At 52.0% G+C, this 11,200-nt stretch overlaps 1 protein-coding gene across 1 annotated transcript; it reads right to left on the bottom strand.

The window, feature by feature from the left end:
* Window positions 1-3,607: 3,607 nt before the first annotated feature.
* Window positions 3,608-10,896, bottom strand: POLL (DNA polymerase lambda). Its single transcript, XM_084245778.1, has 8 exons — window positions 10,764-10,896; window positions 10,007-10,301; window positions 9,692-9,848; window positions 9,092-9,409; window positions 8,162-8,335; window positions 7,518-7,646; window positions 4,547-4,715; window positions 3,608-4,144 (listed from the first exon to the last, which is right to left on the bottom strand). The coding sequence occupies exons 1-8, from the start codon at window positions 10,876-10,878 to the stop codon at window positions 3,780-3,782; spliced, it is 1,722 nt and encodes a 573-aa protein (XP_084101904.1). The 5' UTR covers window positions 10,879-10,896; the 3' UTR covers window positions 3,608-3,779.
* Window positions 10,897-11,200: the final 304 nt, after the last annotated feature.

Raw genomic sequence — 11,200 nt, 5'->3', positions numbered from 1 at the left:
GACAGGAATTCCATAGCTGTCTGGAAAAGCAGACAGCTTTTCCAGGACAAATGGCCTGGGTTTTATGTTCCCAGCCCTTGGATCCTGTACGGCAGGACACAGCTGGGCTTGCCAAGCTTGTCATGCCCACTCCAGGCCTGGGAGGCCCCTGGCCCTCTGTACATGCCTGTCCTCCCCCCCCCCCCCACACACACACCATGAACAGCTAGAACCCAGGAAGAAAGCCTGGCTTTATCTTCTCCCCTTTTCAGTGCAACTCGGGCCAGTGTCGTCATCCCCAGCCGTGGGAAGAGGTGAGGCTCCTAGCTCGGTAGGCTGGGGCAGAGCAGCCCTGAGAGGTCAGTGACAGGCTCACACTGTGCCAGTCACATGCGGGAGCCCCGGGCTCTGCTTGCCACCAGACCCCCACCCCTCCAGATGTAGGAGGCCTCCTCCTCTCCCCCACACCGAGCTATTCAGGGGACCTTCTCCACCTCACAGCCAAGCCTGTTCACACCCAAGGTCCTTACACGCAATTTGTATAGAAGAGCCAAGACACATCTGGTTCTCTTTTGTAGGATCACATTACCACACACTTAGTGGCTTAAAGCAACACAAGATTATCATTGCATAATAGATTCTATTGTTTAGAAATCTGCCTCCACTGGAATAAAATCAAGGTGTGAGCAGGGTTGTGTTGCCTGATGGAAGCGCTGAAGTAAAATCTGATTGCCTGCCTGTTCCAGCTTTAAAAAGGCTGCCCTCATTCCTTGGCTGGTGGCCTGCCTTCTTGATCTTCAAAGTCAGAAACATCCCATCTCTGACCTTCCCTCTATATTGGGGAAGGTTCTCCACTTTTAAGGACTCAGGATTAGATTAGGGCCACTGGATAATTCAGGATTAGTTCCTCTGTCTCAAAACCCTTGACCCTAATCACACTTGCAAAGTCCCTCTCACCAAATAACGTAACTTAGTCACAGGTTCCAGATATTAGGATGTGGGTATCTTTGGGAGCAGGTGGCAGGTGGAGTCACTATACTGCCTACCACACATGAGGTCCGGCCAGAAACAAATCTGGCTCAGTGACAGAGTGGTGGTGAGCTGGGGTCGGGGGCAGGCTTGCTGGGACTCTCTTTTCCCCAGGACCACATGGTGACTTTGTGATGGTTTGGGGAGATGCTCAATTGCTGGACAGATTGCCAGTTCCCACCAGGGCTCTGAAACACAATCTCTCTTTCCAGGGTGAAGACTGGGCTGAAAGCCTGACCAGGAACCAGGTTCAGACTCTGAAGTGGCTAGCGAGCCCCTCCAGCCCAGCACACCCTTGGCGTCGGGCTCAGAGAACAATACCCCCTTCAAATTGGACAGACTTTCTGAAGACACAGAAATCCTCCCATTGGCCGTTCTCCTGGGCTCCTGTGTCAGATGAGCAAGGAGACCACCACCAGGATCTTTCTAGAAGTAGTGGGCACTCTTCCTTTTTATTCCGTGATTTCCTGTTGCCCTTGTCAGGAGGTAAGGCCAGAAGTCTGTATGGCTTGAAAGCAGACTCTGTAATCCTAAGTACCCTGGAAGGTGGGGGGTTGGCAGGAATGGAAGCCAGGCCCCTGGTTTCAGACAGAGAAGTCAGCACTATCCCTGTGTTCCTAGGGGCTTCCTGTGTGGAAGAAGGGGTTAATTGGCCAAGTTAACCATGACCCATGGGTTCTCTCTTCTCCTAAAGGCCCCATTTCTCCAGGCCTGGAGAGGCTGCTGAATAGCCTGGGGCACTGAAGTGGGAACAAACAGAAAGGAGAAATAACTTCCACATTTGCTCCCCAACACTCCAGGCTTTGGGCTTCTGCCAACTCTGACCCTTACTGAGGGCCCTGTCTGGAGTAGAACTAGCAGAGCTTAAGGAGGCACCCAAAGCAGTGCTAAAATCTGGGGGCCAGGGATTTCCCCCCAGCTCCTTTGGACCACTCCAGGCCCTGGGCTGCCATACCTCCTGGGGGGTAGAAGCTCGCCCCTCACGGGCCTTGGATGCAGCTGTCCCTGGCTGGGACTGAGCTGTGAAAGGAGTCCTCCCAGACTCCATGGCTTTTGTTTGCTTCCTTTCTTGGCAGGCAAGGCCCATGGCTTGACTTTAGGGTTCTGAACTAGAGTCGAGGGGCCCACTCTAAGGTTACTCAGTTCTCTGACACCACACCCAAGGCCAGCTCCTGGACTGTGCAGGCTACAGAAGTTGTAGGACTTAGCGCCTGCCTGCAGCCTACCTCTTGTGCAGGGCACTCAGATTTGAGCCCATCTCTGCAGCCCAACTTCCACTCACACTCTGCTTCAAAATCCCTTCAGGCCCTGGGCCTCTCCGGGACCCTGACTATTCCTCCAGCACCGCCTCCTCCCCCTGCGTCCATGCTGTGTTTCGTCACATGTGGTATGCCCAAACCTTCTCTACACCAACGCTCCCCTCACCAGATTTTCCGCCCTCCAAGGTCCAGTCTCTGAAAACTATCCTGTCCCAGCAGGCAAACTGGCTGTAATCTGCTCTATCAAACCAAGCCCTCAGCTTGACTTTCCATCTTTCCCTAGCCTGGCCTTCTCCTGGTCCCTGACATACAGCATCCTCTCTAAAGCAGGGTACTTAATCATCCCCAAACGTGACCTGCATACCCTTCTCAAGCAGGATTTCCTGTCAGTCTGCCTTTCGCTCCTCCAGGCAGCTGTCAGTGGCACACAGGTCACCACTGGTTGATCCCTTGTGTTCACGGATAGCCTGTCCGAGGGCAGGGCCCACAGGAGACCCTGATGGGTAGAGAGGAACTCATAATTCCTGACTCCATGAGTTCTTCCCTTTTTTTTTTTTACAATTTATTTATTTATTTATACAACCACTGGGTACAGTCAGAAGCATGGGAGGGTAAGAGAATTCACCAGAGCCAGAGAGGCAAGCAGAACAGGCAGACTAACGAAATACAATGCTGAGGGGAGCAGCGGGAGGCAGGAGAGGTCTGCGCGCCATGTGGGACCCTCACCTGGTGGCCCGGGATTGAACCCGCACTGCAGAGGCTGCGGGCAGCTTCACAACCCAGTGCTCAACCGCTGCGCCACCAGGGAGGCCCCATGAGTTCTTCCTTTTAATACCCACCTACCCCTGTCTGAGTTGACTCAGGCCCAGCCTGTTTGTAGGGGGAGCAGTTAACCTGCCTTTCTGGGTCCCCATTCAGTCCCCATCTCCATCCCTACCTGAGTGGAAGAGGGCAGGCAGGGACCATAGCAGCTCACTGACACCAGGCAGGTTGAATGTCAAATGCACTTTATTGGGTTCCTGGGCCTTCAAATGTAGCCCTCACCCAGTCAGGGGCACCCCCTTCCCCACACCTCCAGTAGCACATGAAGCAGGGTGTGTGACGTACATGGAGAAGGGCTCATTCTGCTCCACAGGGTGATGGGTGGTGCTCCTTGTCTCTCCCCCTACTGCCCCCATCCCAGCAGGGCTCTCCCCGGGTGGGGAAGGAGGAATGACTGGGCACTTAGCGCAGAAAGGTAGCTTCAAACCAGCTACTGTTCCTGCTTTAAACAGGACAAGGGGCTGTGTGGGTGCACAACTCCACCAGGCAGTGGTGAGGTAAAAGGGATAATAGCCTGTTTCTGGAGAGGAGAGAACTAGGAAGACCCTGGGAGCCAGGCAGGTCCTTTTCCTCAGGCACAGGGAGCTGGTGGTTAAAACACTGAAATTCAGCCAGTTGAGACTGGAAGGCAGTACTGATGGCCAGATGGAGCAGCAGTCCAGCTCGGCACCCCTTGCCCCCAGTCATGGGTCACCAGTCCCGCTCAGCTGGTTCTCGGTAGGGGAGGCCTAAGAGCCTGAAGACGTCCTTCTCAGTGGGTGTGGGCAGCACTCGGCCAGGCCCCACCTTATGGCCTTGGGCGTCCCGAACCACAGCTGTGCTGAGGGCGTGCTCAGACAAGCTCATGCCCTTGGTCTTGGCCAGAGCCCTCATGGAGCGATTGAAGTGGGCAGAGCCGGTGAAGTACAGTATGGCACAGGCAAACTCACTGTAGGGTACAACGATGATGTCCAGTCGTCGGTGCCGTCGCCCTGGCCCTGGAAGCCGGCATACGCCCAAGTACTTCTGCTGCTGGCCATTCTCCTCCTGGCTCACCAAGTCATCTGTTAGGAAACCTGGTTCAACACAGGAGGGTTGTTGGAGGATGGAGAAGGGGGAGCCAGGCTCAGGGCCATCCCATCATCCTCTATTCCCAGCTTGCCCATTTATTTTCTGGATGACTGCCCACTCTGGGCCTACCTCTTTATCTGTAAAACAGTAGGTCCTCCCACATCCCCCCACAGCGTCGTCAGATGAGACATGCTCAACCTGCAAGTATCATTGAGGACTTCTGTGTAGGTACGAAGGGCCTGTTTCGCCTCTTCTCTGAAATGCTCGGCCACAAGGGACGTGGGTCTCATAAAGCTGTCCTGTCCTGCTTCCTGCCTACGGACTGCAGCTTTGAAGCTTTCGCTCCTGCCCAGCCCTGCCCTGTCCTGCCTCCTGCCAACCTGCTCATCCAAAAATGGTGCTTATACCTTGCTGCCGAAGGCTGTCAAGGAGTGGACTGAAGATGCCCTGGTGAGACCGGCCATCCGGGTGAGTGACCAGCACATCCACATCACCACAGGTGGCCTTTCCCCGTCGGTATGAGCCACATGCCACACACAGCAGCCCAGGGTTGAAGGTCTGAGCTGACTTCCAGACCTGGGAAAGAGCAATGAGGGGTGAAAGGCTATGGGCCTACAAGGCATTCTTCTCCCCAGGCCTTCCCTGCCTGATTCAGGAGCCCACATGTCCAGCTTTTGCCCCAAGACAATCCCTGCGGGAATGAACCCCAAGCAACAGACGCCAGTGATCTACCCTGCAGAATGGCTGTTCTCTAGTTTCACTAGGTTAGAAGAGTAGAAAATACACTATTACCACCAGAGGTAGCCTGAGGTGAGATACAAGCTGTAAGATCTGATTCTGAGGGAAGCACTACCTGTCCCTCTAGAGCTAAGAACAGAAAGGCACACCTTCTCTTGGCCTCTGCCCTAACCCATGTGTCCAGCTCTGTGAAACTCTATTTAGCACAAAGAGCCTGGAAGTCCTTAGCCTGGTCTCAGTGGTCCTGGATATAAGGATTTGGGGCTAAAGAAAGATTGAGTTGGAACTTGGCTGGCAGGGTGCCCCTGGCCTAGAACTGGGGGCAAATAGAGCAATATGACTACACCCATAGGAAAGGAAAGAGGGCCTCTCTGGTGGCACAGCGGTTAAGCGCTGGGTTGCGAAGCTGCCCGCAGCCTCTGCAGTGCCGGTTTGATTCCCGACTGCTGGGCAAGGGTCCCACATGGCGCGCAGACCTCTCCTGCCGCCCGCTGCTCCCCTCAGCACTGTACTTCGGTCCTTCTGCCTGTTCTGTTCCCTGCTCTGGCTCTGGTGAATTCTCTCACCCTCCCACACTTCTGACTGTACCCAGTGCTTGTATAAATAAACAAACAAACAAATAAATAAATAAATCTTAAAAAAAAAAAAAAAAGGAAAGAAAGCATTAACTGTGAGCCAATGCCCAGAGCCTTACTTGGTGGGGAGAGAGGCAAGACCGAGAGGACTGTCAGCTAGAGGATCATCCCTCATTGAGGGGGATAAACCTATTAGTCTCCACCACACAGACACAGAGGCCTTTCAAATGTAGATGGATGCCCGCCTCCACCCCAGGACACTGAGATTTCTGGGGCCCTGGAAACCAGTAGGCAGAACACCTCAATTCTCCTGACAGACAGGCTCTGCTAATCCCCTCAACTTTCTTCATGAGCCTCCCAAGAGGATGGGAGGAGGCCTGGGATGAGTAATTCCATCAAAAAAGCCTAAGGCTGGAACCCTTAAATAGGGGGAGTAGGCCAGGTGGGAAGCCACTTCTGTTCCAATGGGGGGTGGGGAGGCTGGAGGCTGGCTGGGACATTCTCTATGCCTGAATAGCATGGCTGAGTGACAGTGTCATCACTTGTACCAAAGCCTGCTGATAGGTGCACAAAGGAGCTGTCTATCCAACCTGCAAGGGCCTCATGGTCCAGTGTCCTGGGAGTAGAGCTAGAGGCTAATTTCAACTCAGCTGGGCCAGGGTCTCCGTGGAGTCTATCAGAATCCTAGACCAAAGTGAGTAAATTTTGCCCATAGCAACCAACCCTTTACCCTGACATCAGCTGAACAAGTGATATATATCTAGCCCTAAATTTCATACTCTATTCTCTCTCTGATCTAGGTTTTATATGCACTTAATCCCTAACACTACTTTAAATAAAACCTTAATCTTGGCCAAACCTTATTTCAAGGACAACCACAAATCTTAAAAGCATCCAACACTAAGAAAGAAGAAAACTCTACTCCTGATTCAGGCCTAATTGTAACCCTACAATTAGGGTTACTTCCCTCTAACCACAGACCTAATTCCAAGGGTACTGTGCTTTGACACTAACCCCAACCCTGAACCAGACCTTCAGACGTCGATACATCTGGACAGAGATAGAAAAGTTTGTACATTTATACAAATTCTGGAGAGAGAAAAGTCCATAGTTTCCTTAAGATTCTCAAAAAAGTTTGTGAATTAAAAAAAAAACCAACAAGGAGCCTCCCTGGTGGCAAAAGGGGTTAAGCACAGCACTATGAAGCAATAGCAGCAGACCTCTCCTGTCTCACCCGCTGCTTCCCTCAGCAGTGTGTTTCAGTCAGTCTGCCTGTTCTGCTCCCCACTCTGTCTCTGGTGAATCCTCACACCCCCACATCTCTGGCCTGTACCCCAGCTCTTGTATGCATAAATAAATAAATCTTTAAAGAAACAACAACAGGGCCTCCCCGGTGGCGCAGTGGTTGAGCGCTGGGTTGCGAAGCTGCCCGCAGCCTCTGCAGTGCCGGTTCAATCCCCGGCTGCTCCCCGGCCACCGGAGGAGGGTCCCACATGGCACGCAGACCTCTCCTGCCGCCCGCTGCTCCCCTCAGCAGTGTACTTCGGTCCTTCTGCCTGCTCTGCTCCCTGCTCTGGCTCTGGTGAATTCTCTAACCCTCCCGCGCTTCTGACTGTACCCAGTGGTTGCATAATTAAATAAATAAATAAATCTTTAAAAAAAAAAAAAAGAAACAAACAACAACAAACAAACATAAAGAACCTCTGTGCTGGCCCACCATAACCTAGCCCAGTTCAAACCCCAATATCCTCAAGTAGTCTTTGAGTGTCTAATCTAGCCCTAACAGTAGCCCAATCCTAATGGCATTCTAGCATCTAAGCCAATGATAACTCTGACTACTAAGAACCCTAACCCAGCGAGATGGTACTGTAGCCTGCTACCCTACCAACACTATCCCTCCATTGGGTTCACAGCTTCAGACTCAACTTACTCTTTCACCACTGGTTCCAACCCCTGGTGACCCACAGTTTCCTCTGCCTGCTGGACTCCCCAACTAAGGTATCTTTACTTCGAGCCAGGCCTGGAAGTTACAGCAGAGCCTGGCTCTCCTCACTGTTCTGCTTACTGTCTGTTGGATCTCTGTAGCCTCCTCCCTCGGTATACGTTCCAGGAAGTCATTGTAATGCTTCAGACCAATGGCCTGTTGGGTAGTCAGGGAAGCGTGGTTGCGGATGTCTTCTAAGGTCCGGAAACCCTGGAAAAAAGAAGCCAGTTTGGGAGGCTGTAAGGATCCAGGACCACTAATGAAACAGTACATGAGTACACAAGTCTTCCATTGCTCAGACTCCGAAGAAGGTCTGAGGACCAACCTTGGATGACTGATTCTACAAACAGTGGGACCTGGGAAAGGAAGGGGTCGTGGAAAGCATACCCTAACCAGCTCTGCCACAATCCTAAAATACTGGTTCATGACTCCATCAGTCTGGGAACACTGGATACTTAGCCTTGAGGCCTGCTGTCTCAGGAAGGCCCTTGTTGGTCTGGGGGACAGAGAGACACTTCTTGTCTCTGCCTGTGCCACAAATTAATGCCCCAAGGGAACCAAAGAAGGAGATGGTTCTGGGAGCCAGAAGAGGGGTTTACCTGGCCCTCTGAAAAGTGGTCTCCCTGTAATCTGGATTCACCCCCATCAGAGTACAAGGCAAGAGAACTGCAGCAGAAGCTTCTAGACATAGTAAAACTAAAGTGGAGGCTGGGACAGGGTGTGACCTGGTGGTACCACATCTGGGCAGTCTTGGTTCCGGCTCCCCAGATGTTGGAGAAGAGCTCCAGGACAGGCACACTCTCACTGATGTGGTCTAGCTTCCGCAGGTGCCCACTCTCCAGGATCTCTTCAATCTTTTCTGCCATCCGCTTCCCAATTCCAGGGATATGGCAGGCCTCCTAGAGGAGGGGGCAGAGGCAGAAAAGTCAGAAGATGGGGAAGGTAGAGCCAGCAGTGGGGAAGCTGGCTCCCCTTCAGCAGATGTCCAAATAAAAGCCCCTTGGCTGGTTGGTAATGATGGCTGTGAAAACCTGGGCGTAGCTGAAGATGAGAAGTTTGAATGGCATGGGCTAGGTAACTCATCTTTTGGTTCTCAAAGAGATGGAGATGAACACAGGAAGAGGGAAAAGGCAATAATGATGGTACTAGTCACCACACCACCATCACGGCTATCACTGACTGAAGCCTTCCTGGTATCAGCTCCTGCACTGCAGGGATCATCTCATTTAGTCCTCACAGGAACACTATGACTTTGTTACTATTCTTAGTCCCTTTTCAGTGATGAGAAAACCAAGGCTCACAGGATTTAGGTAACTTGCCTAAAGTCACACAGTGAGTGAATGATGGGAATCGGAATTCAAACCCTGGTCTACTGGCCTCAAGAGTATAAACTTTTTATTATGGAAAAAATTCAAAAGTAGAGAGAACAGTACAATGAACACCTAAGTACCCAAAACCCAGCTTCAATGATTATAAGTTTTGCCAATCTTCTTTCATCTGTCTCTCCATTTTTTTTCCTTTTGTACAAATCCCAAACATCATAAAACCTAAACCACACCTGATCCCCATGTGCGACTGGTACCTCCATCAACTTCTGGTCAGTGAAGACTCCCCCAACCCTAGGCCCCCATATACCCTGCCCTAGTCCCAGATACCTGGTAGGAGGTGACTGGCTTGTGGAACTTCTTGAGGGCATTGATGGCCTTGGCGTAGCCCAGGGCCCGCCACTTGTCTCCCTGCACACTGTAGGCTTTGGCCAGCACTTCCAGCTTCTCTGTGATGTGGGAGTTGTGGTTGGTCGCTTTCTGACTGGAAGGCTGTGCACAGACCCACTTACTCAGGCCCTCAGGGGCTGGGCTAGGCTGACCATCACCCTCAGGGGGAGTAGGGTAGTGGCCACTGATCAGGGCTTCCAGATCAGCTGCATTAACCTGGGTCTCTTCCCCATCACTGTTTTCATCATCAGAGCCAGGCTTGAGGCAAGAAAGAAGAAAAGAAAATAAATTCCTGCCCTCTATGAGGAGGGCACCTCACCCTTATCCCCAGTGGCCAGCCGTAGGGTCCCCAGTGGTAAAAGGTAGATATGGCCTGGACAAATGCAGGAATGATGAATGTTGGGAAGAGCTAAATGGCTTCACAATAAAGAGACATTTCCTTTCTCAGGCCTGGGACTCTCTGAACCACCACCAGGCCCTCCCTGTTTCTGTGATCTAGTTCCTAGGGAAGGGAGTTGTGGGGACTGGGAGGCTCCTGACCTGGACTAGGGTGCTTGAAGTCTTTTCTGCCCTCTGGGGAGGAGATATAGGTCTGGCAGGAAGAGTTGGGGGAGAGCAGGCTGTTCCGACCAGAGCATCCTGGGCTCCAAGAGAAGAGACTTGGTCTGCTTTGCTGAGCTGTGGCTGGTCCAAGTACCTGCAGGGATAGTGGTGGGAGGTTAAGATACCAAAGCTCTCAAACTGTCTCTGCTCCTAGTCCTTGTCTACTCTGAAATCTTGGTTTTCCAATGTGCTCAAAAAGAGTCCAAGACGCTGCCAAAAAAAACATCTGAGGAAAGACTGGGACCAGCCCACCTGTCAGGGATGAAGATGCTGAATCCTGCCGTGTCCACCAGCCTTCTCTCCTGCAGGCACAAGCTCAGCCAGGCCGACTTGACCAGCTGAGCACCTGGGGGCAGCCGGGGCTGTCTAAGGAGGCGGAGGGCTCGCTCACAGTCCATGCCTTCATCCACCACAATGTGCGTAATTCCTGGGGCCTCAGCAGAGCATATTTGGCCACCATGCTGGACAATCTGTCTCTCAAAGAGTTCTGCCCGGGCTCGCCCTATGCCAGTGGGCACAACATGGGCCTGCAGGGAGCTCAGCCACCCTGTGGAGGGAACATCCAGATGCCTAATGTTGTAACTTTCAGATATGATCCGAATGAACTCTTTATAGTCCCCTACCGCCAATCAATCATTTTCCTTCCATCCAACCTGCTGGCCTTCTGGGGACCCACCGCAAGCATATTGCTAATTACCTCATAGGTCATCAAGTGAATATCAGGAGCAAGGATTTTAATAGTTTCCTGCGATACCCTAGAACAGGGCCTGGCATACTGTAGGTATCAGTTCACTTGATCATTTATTCTTTAAACAAATATTAATAAGCACCGACTGTGTACCAGGCACAAGACACAGCTGGTGTATACAAGACCATTACAGGCCTCACAGTCACTAAACTCTCTCCCCAACCCCTGCCCTGCCCTACTATCTAAGCCTTTGTCACCTATTTGTTAATTAGGCTATATAATAACTCATAACTCTGGGGACCCGAGAGCAGGTCTGCTCACCTGCTGCTGCTTCTCCCTCTTCCCTTTTGGGAATCTTTGCAGATGCTTTAGGCGATGAATTGGCATGTGTTTTCTTCCGCTTGGGAAATGTCTTCAGGACACCTCTGAGGTCCATTGAGTTATGACTGGATCCTGGCCTGTCTGAGGGTTGATTGGGCAGTTGTCATGAGGATAATGAGATCTGAGGTTCCCCCCCAAACCCTTTGCCTATGGAAGTGGAATCTCCACTGACCAGGTTTTGGGGGCAGTAACTAGTTGCCAGGGGTCTCTCAAAACCCAGCTGAATTTCAGTGGTTTAGCCTTGTACTACACTCACGCCCTTTCAAGGGGAACAGAGTGGACAGGGACTACTGGGAGAACCTTTGAGGGCTAGGTAAGATCATTCTTCAGGGGCGCGACTCTGCAGCGTCTACCCTGCTGCATCTCACTTCCAAAGG

This window comes from Talpa europaea (assembly GCF_964194135.1).
Source record: "Talpa europaea genome assembly, chromosome: 10".
Lineage (NCBI taxonomy): Eukaryota > Metazoa > Chordata > Mammalia > Eulipotyphla > Talpidae > Talpa > Talpa europaea.
This window is presented reverse-complemented; position numbering and strand designations above follow the sequence as displayed.

Excerpts from the sequence above, each read along its gene's own strand:
- POLL (XM_084245778.1), bottom strand. The coding sequence starts at position 10,878 with ATGGACCTCAGAGGTGTCCTGAAGACATTTCCCAAGCGGAAGAAAACA. Across the intron at positions 8,336-9,091 it reads AGCCAGTCACCTCCTACCAG|GAGGCCTGCCATATCCCTGG; the intron begins GTATCTGGGACT and ends CCCCTCCTCTAG. Across the intron at positions 7,647-8,161 it reads CCCAGATGTGGTACCACCAG|GGTTTCCGGACCTTAGAAGA; the intron begins GTCACACCCTGT and ends TCTTTTTTCCAG.